The 12,796-nt window shown below is 45.2% G+C and overlaps 1 protein-coding gene across 5 annotated transcripts in view; it reads right to left on the bottom strand.

Moving 5' to 3' along the window:
• Positions 1–12,796, bottom strand: part of HARS1 (histidyl-tRNA synthetase 1) — a 38,932-nt gene that overhangs the window by 25,953 nt on the left and 183 nt on the right. For 4 of the 5 annotated variants that reach the window (XM_083748463.1, XM_083748461.1, XM_083748459.1 and 1 more), the window contains exons 2-12: positions 11,522–11,735; positions 9,923–10,006; positions 9,402–9,521; positions 7,876–7,971; positions 6,905–7,030; positions 6,184–6,291; positions 5,951–6,049; positions 4,260–4,353; positions 3,845–3,972; positions 3,516–3,755; positions 639–755 (exon numbers count right to left, since the gene is read on the bottom strand). In XM_083748463.1, coding sequence (XP_083604589.1) covers positions 639–755; positions 3,516–3,755; positions 3,845–3,972; positions 4,260–4,353; positions 5,951–6,049; positions 6,184–6,291; positions 6,905–7,030; positions 7,876–7,971; positions 9,402–9,521; positions 9,923–10,006; positions 11,522–11,626 — 1,317 coding nt within the window. In that variant the 5' untranslated portion in view covers positions 11,627–11,735. Of the gene's footprint in view, positions 1–638; positions 756–3,515; positions 3,756–3,844; positions 3,973–4,259; positions 4,354–5,950; positions 6,050–6,183; positions 6,292–6,904; positions 7,031–7,875; positions 7,972–9,401; positions 9,522–9,922; positions 10,007–11,521; positions 11,736–12,584; positions 12,790–12,796 lie in introns of those variants that run through there. The other variant, XM_083748462.1, reaches the window with a different exon arrangement.

Below are 12,796 nucleotides of genomic sequence, written 5' to 3'. Positions count from 1 at the left end.
AATAAGTTCACAGTGATTGGAAAGTTAGACCTTCACACCGAGTGTAGCATGTAGTAGCAAGTGAACTGCCCAGATATTTATTTGAATCATCAGCACTACTATACAGGCTTTCTACCAAATCAGAGGCTGACGCTGTCCCTAAATTTCATGTCTGCATCAAGCATGAAACAGGCTGGAGGGTCTGGTTATGACCTCATTCTCTGAGAAGGCTCTCCCACTTCCTTGTACTTTGGACTCAAATACTGTATTTTTCGCCCTATAGGGTGCACCGGCCAATAGGGCGCACCTAGTTTTTTTTGGGGGGGGGGACAGGCTGCTCTCCGCAAGCCTTGGGAGCCCAGCGGGAACTCCCGCCGGGCTCTCCAGGCTTGCGGATATCTGTCCGAAGCCCAAAGCTGCTCAGCGCGCCCCAGGCTTCGGGATGCAGGCTGCTATCTGTAAGCCTGGGGAGCCTTGCGGGAACTCCCGCGGGCTCCCCAGGCTTGCGGATATCTGCCCGAAGCCTGCATTCGCCCCGTAGGACGCACACACATTCCCCCTTCATTTTTGGAGGGGAAAAAGTGCGTCCTATAGGGTGAAAAATACGGTAATGCTAGCTTCTAGAAATGCAGCAGTATAGCCTGACTCCTCAGTGTTACCTTGATGCCAGCACCCCACAGTTCAGAGATGAGCTTTATTCTCTCTGCAAGGAAGTTCTTCTGAGCAGCTGCCACCAGCACTTCCGTCTCTGTTGCGCGGATCTTCTCCTTGGACATCTGAAGTGGGAGCAGGAAAGAAGCTCATCAGAGCAACTGGAACCTTATTACAGTATTTACCAATCAAGCCACAACTCAGTTCAAGTCTTTGTTGAGAACTGGAAACTGGTCCTAATAAATGCGCTCTAATAATGCTGCTTTTGTACTTTTACTTTTTCCAATGAAGTCTAGTTTCATTGCTAATTTTAAGAAGTTGGCCATCCGTACTTACCTAAATTCCAAAATATGATTAGGTATACAGTATACTAAAATTAAAAAGATAAAAGAGGAGAACTAAAAGCACTGATGCTGTCACATTTTGTTGTGGTTGTTGGTATTCATCTGTCTCGAGAGACAATGGAGTGTGCCTCTGGGGACGAAGTCAAACCACTGCGTTAGCAGCAGCAAAGTGAACTCTCTGGGGGTGCAAGCCTGGGCAATATGCATGTGCAGGGCCTGGGCTGCCCAGACAACAAGACTCTCCTCTCAGTCTCGCTGACATGGTCCAAAGGAAAGCAGAGCATGACGTTTGGCACCAGCTTGGCTGCAGGAATTGCCAGAAGGTGGCATACAAGACTCCATCCAACCATCTTAGGGACTCCACTCTGGATTTGTGTAGGGTTTGCTCCTTAGCCTTTGCTTTCCCCAAATATATCCCACAAGGCAGAGGAGGCTTAGGATCAGAGTTTTTCTTCCCCTAGATGGGCTACCTTCCCAGGTTGATGAGCCTCATCTGCCCCTCACTTCCCTCTACAGCATGTGCACAATGCCTTCTTGATCATTGGACCCACTAATGATCTCATCCACTCAATCTGCCACAGCCTGTCTTCACATGCAGAGAAAGTCCCTAACTCACTGAGGGTTTGAGACTCATTGACTACCCTCACCAGGTTTAGCCAGCCATTTGAAGTTGTTCCCGGGGTGTGGCTGCTGTTGCATGCTGACAGCTTCTGGGAGGCACAGGTGAGAGTTGAGTCCTCCAACAGAGGTACTACCCTTCCCCTAACACCCCGCGGTAACATCAGCATACACCATCTGTAGGCAAACTAAGGCCCGGGGCTGGATCCGGCCCAATCGCCTTCTAAATCTGGCCCTCAGATGGTCTGAGAATCAGTGTGTTTTTACATGAGTAGAATGTGTCCTTTTATTTAAAACGCATCTCTGAGCTATTTGTGGGGCCTGCCTGGTTGTTTTACATGAGTAGAATGTGTATTTTATTTAAAATGCATCTCTGGGTTATTTGTAGGGTATGAGAATTTTTTTTTCTTTTTTCAAAATATATTCCAGCTTCCCACAAAGTCTGAGGGACAGTGGACCAGCCCCCTGCTGAAAAAGTTTGCTGACCCCTGGCATACACTTTTCATGGAAAGCTGAAGCCACCTAGACAATTTGTGTACTGGGAGTAATAAAGAGCATCACAGTCTACATCAATTGTGAATTCATTGGGTGGCCTGCTTGTCTCTCTTACAGAGTCTGCTGAGATAATGTAGTGACTATCACTGTCTTTGGTGTCTTTTCAAAAAGATTCAGCAACTGATGGAGAAGTCATCTAATAGATATTCACAATAGCTAAATGGAACATCCAAGTTCCGAGGCAGTATATGAGGCACTTGGGACTGGGAGAAAAACAGAGAAAGCCACCCTCTCGTGTGCTGCTTGTGATTCTGCACAGGCACCTGCATGAATTCTGATGGAAACAGAAAGGACCTTTATCCTGTGATCCTTATCCTGTCCGGATAACTGAGTTGAGGGAAAGAGATCAACTAAGTAACTCAGTTCTGTATCTGGGGTAGGGCAAATTTCACACACATATTTGCCTTTGTGGATTTTTGTTGTAAAGCTATTCTAATACATATTAACCAACCACTTGTTATTTAGTTATTTAGCAAAATCAAGCTAATAATAATAATAATAATAATACTTTATTATTTATACTGCGCCCATCTATTAAGTGCCAGAAGTTAAGCTGTTTGTGCAGTGTCACCTCTGTGCCATTCCAACTGCATGCTAGCGGTCAGAGACTTTAAGCAGACAAAAGTACATGCAATGTTTGTGTCTTCTTTCATTGCATAGGAGGGCTGGTATTGGAGAAGTCAAGCAATAGTTCAGTATTGCTTTCTGTTGTCCATTAAAAGATGCAGCCATTCCCTCATGCATTGCTAAAACCCTGCCCTGAATATTTTAGTGGAACCTTCCCCAAGATCCGAGTGCAGTGTTAAATAAGCATCAGTGATTTTGCTTCCCTGCCATAAGACAGGCAAACCAGGAGAGCACAGGAAATTTGTACCTCTGCAGCAACAAATGAAGTTCATAGAAGAATTAACAGAATAAAAATCAAATAAAAAACAAACCTTGTCAGAAAAGCACCATTTAAAAGAAATAAAACTAGATATAGTGACTTTAAGCCAAATATCTGCTTTTATTATTTACTGTTTTAAAAGCCTGCTTAAAAAAAACTAACTCAAACATTCAAAGTCAGGTTTTGATAGGTCTCCCTTTCTTCCTGCTCATAGGAAGGTGTGTTGTATGAAGTTTTCATGAAAAAGAAGGTATGCCAAGAATCATAATGTATTAAATATTTGGCTTAAATAACACATTCAGGTAATATCCATGGCCAATAGACCAAAGAAAAGGAATTGCTACTTTCTCACTACTTCGGATGACATGTGACTACAAGCACCCTGTTTAATGTCCTGTGAATTGTGCATCATAGAACACACAGAATCACTATATGCAACTCTGTCATTTCCTTTCTGATCACACATTAAGAATAAATCTTACCTCAGCATTCCGTTCTAGGATGGAAAAGATCCTTTCAACACCAATGCTCACTCCAACACAAGGCACCTTTTTCCCTTTGGGGTCAAATTTTGCTACAAGTCCATCATAGCGTCCACCAGCAGCCACACTGCCTATCCTGAGAGACTCCTTTGCGTCACTTTGTTGGTGCAGCAGCACAGCCTCAAAGATCACGCCAGTGTAATAATTTAGACCACGAGCCAGACTCAGGTCCATGGTTACCTGCAATGCAGCCAGGAATCTCATTAGTAGGCAAGAGTGAAAGAACACCAGGAAAAGCCAGAAAGGGCTAATGTAATATCCCAACTCACCTGATCTATGATTCCAAACAGGCTAAGGTATTCAAACAGCAACTTCATGTCCTCCAGTCCTTCTATGGCCAGCTTACTCTGCGACAGCTTTGGATCCTGAAGTAGCTTCTCAATCAGACATATCCCCCCTGCAGGAGAGGCAAATACAAGGTGGAAGAAGCTCCAACTCCAGCAGTCTCCACAACACTTGGTCCGTCAATTTTAGTCTTTTTCATGGCTGCTACTCGTTGCCCAGTTCGAAATGTTTCCAATTCTCTCAACACTACTTGAGCCAGAACATAATTCTATGAGCACAGGAAATAGCAGCAGGGCACTTGATCTGCACAGAAACATGCATGAGTTCTCAGCCAGTCTAGCTGTGTCAGACTAGGGATCAAGTACGTACACACTAAATGGTGCCTAAATTGAAACTCACCATGGAGCTGAACATATTCACCAATGCGATCTACAGCATCTGGAGAAATCCCATCCTTTTCAACCATCTCACTTTTCACTTCCTTCCATGTCACCTGTGGAGGAGAGGAGAGAATTACCGTATTTTTCGCTCTATAACACGCACCTGACCATAACACGCACATCGTTTTTAGAGGAGGAAAACAAGGGAAAAAACATTCTGAATGAAACAGTGGATGTATCATTTTTGGGCTTCATGCTGTGGCCACAGACATGTGATCTGATGGTGAATTTGGGGTGACCCAATGCAAAAATCCTGAGAATCCCTGTGCATCCATGGTTTGTAACCACGTTTTTGCACCATTGCAGCCCCAGGCAACAGTGGGTGTGTGATTTTTGGGGGGCAGGCTGTAGCCATGGACATGCTATGTGATCTGATGGGGAATTTGGGGTGACCTAATGCAAAGATCCTGAGGATCCATGTAGATCCATGCTTTTTAACCACATTTTTGCACCATTGCAGCCCCAGGCAACAGTGGGTGCGTGATTTTGGGGGGGCAGGCTGTAGCCATGGACATGCTATGTGCTCTGATGGTGAATTTGGGCTGACCCAATGCAAAGATCCTGAGGATCCATGTGGATCCATGCTTTTTAACCACGTTTTTGCACCATTGCAGCCCCAGGCAACAGTGGGTGCGTGATTTTTGGGAGGCAGGCTGTAGCCATGGACATGCTATGTGATCTGATGGTGAATTTGGGCTGACCCAATACAAAGATCCTGAGGATCCATGTGGATCCATGCTTTTTAACCACATTTTTGCACCATTGCAGCCCCAGGCAACAGTGGGTGTGTGATTTTTGGGGGGCAGGCTGTAGCCATGGACATGCTATGTGATCTTATGGTGAATTTGGGGTGACCCAATGCAAAGATCCTGAGGATCCATGTGGATCCATGCTTTTTAACCACATTTTAAGTGGGGAGGGAAGGAAAAACACAGAACGGACAAGGAGCACGAGAGGGGTGTGCAGAGAAGCAGCTGGCTAAGAATGCAGGAGAGGGGTATAACTGGGAGGGAGGAAAGGAAGGCAAAAGTTTTCCCTCACCTACCCACCCAAGCCAGCCAGCTCACACGCTCTCTCTCTCTCCCTCCTGCATGTTTTCCCCTCTGCATGTCTGGAGGGGAGGGGCTTTCCCTGCTCTTTGTTCCGTTTGAGCAAACACAGCAAGGAAACAGAGAAGGGTGGGCAGTAAGACCCTGAGGCAGAATGCAGGAAAGCAGCCACTTCCTGTTTTCAGCTTTCCCTTCTAGGAGACGCGCGATTTTTGCCTGCTTTTTTTCCCCCTCCCCTCGCACCATTTGGCTCCAGGGACCACACATTCACTCTATAACACGCACAGACATTTCCCCTTCCTTTTTAGAAGAAAAAATCTGCGTGTTATAGAAGGAAAAATACGGTAGTTTGGCATATGCTCAACTAAAGCAGTTCTTCTCCTGCCTGATCTCTAAAACTCTTTGCTAGCTATAGACCATTTAAACAGATAGTTTTACCAATATTTATGTGACAGAGGCATGAGGAATGGCAGTTTGCCAAGGCCTAATAATAACTGTTATTCCACTTATTTGGTGTATGCTCAATGACAACATAGCTGAGCTGTTTTAAGATGTCGTCCAGGCTTAGCAGATTAAAACGGCATATTCTTTAACTGTTTACCTTGCCCAGCTTGTCAAGGGTGCAGCAAGCTGTTTCAAATTTGGTACTGGGAACACCACACATTGTAAAGATCCCGTTCAAAATACGCCTTTCATTGATCTGGAGAAAAAGAAGAAACGATCTGTAGAAGTCAGGCACAGACATGACAATAAAGTCACTCATTTCAGTATCCCTTTCTTCCACTTTGACTTTCACCCCATTTTCATTTTTCACAGGCTTGTAAGCTCTCTTACTTTGATGAGGAAATCTCCAAACTGCAGGGCACTTAGGATCTCGTGCATGACCTTCAGACATTCTGCATCAGGAATCATGGGGTCATATTGGCCAGCAATGTCAAAATCCTAGAGCACAGAAGGCAGCAATCAAAATCACAGAAGCAGAGCCTAGGGGTCATTAGCAGAAATATTCAACAAACCACTTCCATCTCCCAGAAGTGCAAGGAAGGCAAAACTTGTATCAGCACTCAACTCTCTTGCAATCCCTCTGCTCCCTACCTACCCCAGCCTGATATTTTGAGGGAGGAAACTTCCATAGTGCTCACTCTCTATCCACAGATGTAAAGTAAAGGTAAAGGTACCCCTGCCCATACGGGCCAGTCGTGTCCGACTCTAGGGTTGTGCGCCCATCTCACTTAAGAGGCCGGGGGCCAGCGGTGTCCGGAGACACTCCCGGGTCACGTGGCCAGCGTGACAAAGCTGCTCTGGCGAGCCGGCACCAGCGCAGCACACGGAAACGCCATTTACCTTCCTGCTATAAAGCGGTACCTATTTATCTACTTGCACTTAGGGGTGCTTTTGAACTGCTAGATGGGCAGGAGCTGGACCCGACCGATGGGAGCTCACCCTGCCGCGGGGATTCGAACCGCCGACCATGCGATCGGCAAGCCCTAGGCGCTGAGGTTTTACCCACAGCGCCACCCGCGTCCCAATAGATGAGAAACCTGCAAATACTTACACACTGGCAGAATTCTCTGTAGCGTCCCGTTGCCAATGATGGGCTCTCACGTCTGTAGACTTTTGCAATGTGATAGCGCTTAAAATGGGAAACTTTGTTCATGGCCAAATAACGAGCAAATGGCACCTGGGAAGCCTTTGTTAAGAAAAATGGTGCGTCGTTCACAGAGCAAGAACAATCTTGTTTTGTCAGCAGTCTTACAGTTGCTATTATGTCACTCCTACTTCACGAATAGCTAGTTCCAGTGCCTTCTGAAAAGCACAAGTTTAAAAGCAGTTGCAGACATGTCTTCGAAAAAGCTGCAGAAGAGTATTTCTGCAGAACATATACAATTAGGTTTGTTTCTATGGTTCTCTTACGTTAAATGTAGAAAATATCTTCTCTCACTTACTCACTGTCATTTCTAAATGTATGATAGATCCAAGACAGAAAAAAATAGCAAAAACCTAAAACTTAGTAGAGGCAAAGCAAGGAGAGTCTCTCTAGGTAGAACATTTCAAAGCTGTAGCACAAAAGAGGAGATAACATGCTCTGGCTTGGATGTAAGAATCTTCCTAACAAATGGAATGTGGAGCAGCACTTCCCAAAAAGATCTCAACTGTTTTGGAGGCTTTCTTGGGACAAGACACCCCTTATGCCTAAGGTATGCTGCCCTTGCACCATTGAGGGCTTTAAACTTCAACATCAGCATACTTGGTTGTTCCCAGAATCACACTGGAAGCAGGGTAACTGTAAACACTTTGATCTTATGTGCTCCCCATAACCACAATCCAATAAAAAGTGGTAGCTGTCTTCTGAACCAGTGGCATTTTTAAACCTATATTCAACAGCAATCACTGGCATGCAGGATACAACATGATCTCCATTCTTCAGGAAGAGGCAAAGTTGCCATATCCTAATTCGACTATCTTACCCAAGAAAGACAGCAACCCCCACTGTAAAGGAGGGTTTCCTATCCTTTGGTAGGATACAGTCAAGTCATAGCGAAGACACAGCAACTCTCCCGCTTGGTCTTTCAGCTCATAAACCAGCTTTGATTCCTCCCCATAGTGATCAAACAAGAGGTCCTTGAAGAAAAAGAAAACAAAAAGAAACACAGTATATTTTGTCAAGTATGGACCAGTGTTTAATACTGTGGGATATATCATTATGTAACCCCCCGTCCCCAATAATATTTCCTTTTAAGGAAGTAATTCTGTACCCAGCCACAGGGAATTCATGCTTTGGTCATATCTAGACTAGAGCACTGTAATGTGCTTTATATGGGCTGCCTTTGAAGCATTCTCAGAAATACGATTACAGAATACTGCCATTAGACTTTTGACTGAGCTGAGTCAAAGAGAGCACAATGCCAATTTTGCATGGCCTCCCTGTGGGTTTCCAAGCCCAATTCAAGTTGCTGGTGCTGACCATTAAATCCCTGCACAGCTGGGTCAGGGATACCTGAAAGGCCACATCCTTCCATGGGCAACTTCATAGGCTCTGCTAAAGCTCCATGTTTCTCCACCCTCTGAAGTACCCTGAGAGTCCTTGGGATAGTATCTTTTTAGAAATGGCCCTATTAGGATTTCCTTCCACCATGTTGTTTGGGAAGGGATATGGTGCCAATGCTGTGTAGGCAATTTGTATATCTTAGTTTTGGGGCTGAGCATCTTCTGCTGGCTTTATCCGTGCTGCTTATCACCCAACAGGTAGTACATATTTTATGACTGATTAATCCGCTCCACTTCCCAGTGGGGAGGAATTGTGGTGGACCGTGTGGCCACCCACTCCCCACAAGGGGGCGAGGGACTTTGTCCCCTGTTACCCGGGGGATCCCGGCCACGTCAGAGCCCGGCCAGCCAATCCACTGGCCGGGGGTGTCTGGCCGGGGCCGTTTAAATGGAGGAGCGAGCCAGAGGACTTCCTCTTTGGCTCGCTTCCTCAATCACCCGCCCTCCCTCCCTATTTTGCAGGTTGGGCAATGGCCTTGCTTTGGACTTCGGTTGGTCGCCTTGGTTGTCCGAGGGGCCTGGTAGTAATTTTTCCACTTGGCAAATTGGAACTGGCCACTTGGTTTTAACCTACCTCGTAGCAATCGTCACAACTTTGTTAGGCTTGCGGTTAGGCATTATTTGACCTTGTGTGGGGGAGGGGAGGTGTGGCCATCACCTGCCCCTCCATGCTTAAGGGTATTCCGTTAAAGGAATCCGGGGGTGTTGATCTTGTCAGAAGCCCAGATGGGGGCTAGGGCCTTGACACGACCCCGACCGGAACACCAGGAGGAGCTTGAGTTGGTTTGCATCGACAGGGCTCCCCCTACCGGTGGCTTACCCTTACTGGACTTCCTGCACAATGGGCAGGAGTCAGATATAGTCAGGTCCAATCAATGCCTAAGCCAATATCGCTCACATTCTGTAATTCAATAAAGTTGTGGCCAAAATTTGCCCAATAACATAAACCTAATATCTGTGTCCTTGTGTGAGTTATTTTCAAACGAGGGGATGACTGTCCTCACCTTCCGCTCAAACACAGGGGTATCTATTGTTGCAGCTCCATGACGTTTGAAACAGCTGATTATGGTGCTGAAGATTTTTTCTCGAATGACCATCTGCTTTGGGCTAAAATCCCTGGTTCCCTAAGGGTCCAGGCAGAGGAAAAGGTGGGGGGTTAGAAGAGATCTTTTTAAAAGGAGGAAGTGCTGAATAAAAATTACACAGTTATAATAGTAACAAGAGCCAATTATTGAAGGGCTTCCAGATGCTTCAATAGTTGAATACTAAATATTTGGATCTATGCCCAAAAGCTCCAAATAAGAATCAAGTACAGCTAAAAATAATAGAAAGTGATTGGGAGAACAAAATTGAACAAGCAGCAGATTAAGCTTTTTAAAAAGCTGCATGCTCTATGGGAAATGGCTGGATTGTGCAGCTTGTTCCACTGCAGGGAGGACTAGAGCCAAACAGCCCTTGAAGGGGGACTCTGGGAGAGGAAGCAGAACACAGAAGACCCAGATGGGTAGCTGAAGTGGAGAATTACTTTGGCAGTTTTTATAATCACGTTTCCTTTTTCTGTAGCAGTTCCCAGCTGTGACGATGGCCGATTTATTACATCTTCAATCACCTGGAAAACAGTAGAGCAGGTTTGATAAAACAGACAAGACTGAACTGTTACTGTCACAAAATACAAGCACAGGGTTCAGAGTCTATGTTAACATTTGTACATTTCATTCTACAGAAATTTCATTAAAAGTATTCTAGGTTTTAGTGGTGACCTAGAAAGCAGGTAAGTGATAATATTTGTCTCTAAAGATAACATCCTCAAAGAGATTTAGTCCATTTGTTGAAGTCCTGAAAACTTTCCTGAGGAGTACATTGTTAACAAGCTACAAGCCTAGGATCTCTTGCTCTTGTGCCTGCTACCTTATCTGCTTTCAGCTAAGCTATCCTGATAGATTCACTCTTTACTTACTGCTGTACTGAATCAGATCATTGGTCCATCTAGCACCAATCTACCTGATAGCAATTTCCAAGGCTATCAGACAGGCAGAATGTGCTTTCCTAATGCAGCTACCAGAAATTCTTTTAACAAGAGATGTCAAGGACTGAATGAGGGACCAAACATATGTGGTAAGGAAGAGCTGCAGCTCTGGGACAGAGCACATGCTTTGCATGCAGAAGTTCCCAATGTCTCCAGGTGGGGCTGGAAGAGATCCATGTCTGAAACGCAAGAAAGCCACCACTGGGTTGCTGCAAAGTGTTAACAATACTGAGCTAGATGGACCAATTGGTCTGACTTAGTATAAGGCAACATTCAATATTCCCATGTGTGCAAACTATATGCTTTACCAGCAATTAATGGCATCCCCCAAGTGCTGCATTAGTACAACCTGACAGAATGAAAGATACTAGGGCTGCAAGAGTGCTTTGTAAATAAAAAAGACACAATGACAAAGGAGATGGCCAAAATAACTATTACATGAATACTTTTGCCTGGCTAACATTTAGAGACAGATTTGAGTAAAAAATCAGAGCTACAAGTGCCTGATGTAATAATAGAATCATGGAGTTAGAAGGGTCCCTAAGGGTCATCTAGCCCAACCTCCTGCTCTGCTTAAAAACCTCCAATGAAGGACAGTCCACTACCTTCTGAAGGAGTCTGTTCCACTGACTCTATCCAAAAAATCTAACAACACAGAATCGACCTCAAAAATCCCTAAGATGATTCTCAAACAGTAGCAATGCTTTTCTGCACACCCAAGCACAAAAGGAGGAACAATAGACTTTTACCAACACTTACCTTCCTGTATTGCGGTAAATCAGATACAGTCATACCTCTGGATGAATACGCTTTGGGTTAAGCATTTTCGGGTTGCGCTCCGCGGCGACCCGGAAGTAATGGAGCACCTTACTTCCGGGTTTCACCGCACGCGCAGACCGTCAAAATGATGTCACGCGCATGCACAGAAGCGCCAAAACATGATGCGCAGGGGCGCGGACACGGGTTACGTTTGTTTCAGGATGTGAACGGGGCTCCGGAATGGATCCCATTTGCATCCCAAGGTACCACTGCACTTCAAAACTTAACAACATAAGAGTCTAAGAACTAGATGATGAAGCTGTGGAAAATGAAACACACCTGATTTGGGAGATGACTGGAAAAGGCTCGCAGGATGCATAATTGCACTGGCAGGTGCCGACTCCTGTAGGAAGCTTTTGCGAAGAAGGGACAGATCCAATGCATGGTAGGGAATTTATGCAATTAACCTCAGCAGATGGAGTTCCCCACCGCAGATATTTCAGGTCTTGCTGTGCCAAATAGGAACTTCTTGTATTCTAGTTAGCAATAGACACTGTTGTGAAGTATACAGCATGAAGAAAGGAGAGAAAAGGAAAACCGAATGACAAAATTCCTTTTAGTGGGGAAGTCACATAAGCCATCCATTACTATGTGAATAGGCAAATCCCGAGTGCATTGCTCCTGGAAACGATGAGCGGTTGTTCTTATTAACATGCCCCCCAGGAGATTGGACCTACACTCTTGGATGTTGTGCAATGCAGCTAAGAAATCTGCTTAATGATTGGATCATTTTACAACACGCTGCTGGTTATATTTGTGACATTTTTATACCATGCTTTCTCCAGAGCTCAAGTACACATGCATAATATACACACACCTTCCCCAAACCTAGAAAAGAAAGTCTGTGAAAGGAAATTGCTACTCCAAGGATCACTTAGCGAGTTCTGTGACTGGCCGGGAGATATGAAGCCAGGTCAGCTAGGCCCAAGTCTGCCACTTTGGGCCCCCGTCACCAGCTCCCCCATTAGTTGAACAGTCCTCACACAGCTGCCCTTTAAGATTGGCCAGGCTGAAGTGACAATGAGGTGGGGTTTTAGCAAAAATTAAAATATTTAATCCCCACGTTTTAGCAGATGGGCACAGAATCTGAGGACCAAGAAGGAAATGTTGGTTTGCCAAAGGCCACCACCTACTGGATTCATGGCAGATGGGGAAATTTGCATCTCCAGGAACTTATTGATTGATCGAATTTATTTATATGCCACTTTTCCACAATATTACACCACCAGCCCGCTGCCCCCCCCTGCCAAGCCCCCAGGATTGGTACATAAATAGAAAGCAAAACAATATATGGGTAGAGAGTTGCTTGCTACAGCAGATTGGGGTGGCGATGACCAACCACCTTATATTATGATATTCACATTCCTGATGGTCATCATTATCGCCTCTTTGAATCTGTACACCGCCTTTCTGCGTTGATGCACACAAGGCGGTTGTCAAGCTGAGGGAAACAGATCAGGCAATGAAGTTCACGCTCCTAATAACAATCGGATCCAACACCAACCAAGTAAGCCGTAATTATTGCAAGTCATTTTTAAAAACAATATTCAACAG

Source organism: Podarcis gaigeae (genome assembly GCF_964106915.1).
Source record: "Podarcis gaigeae genome assembly, chromosome: 7".
Classification (NCBI taxonomy): Eukaryota; Metazoa; Chordata; class Lepidosauria; order Squamata; family Lacertidae; genus Podarcis; species Podarcis gaigeae.
The sequence above is the reverse complement of the archived record's forward strand: the minus strand, read 5'-3'. Positions and strand labels throughout refer to the sequence as shown.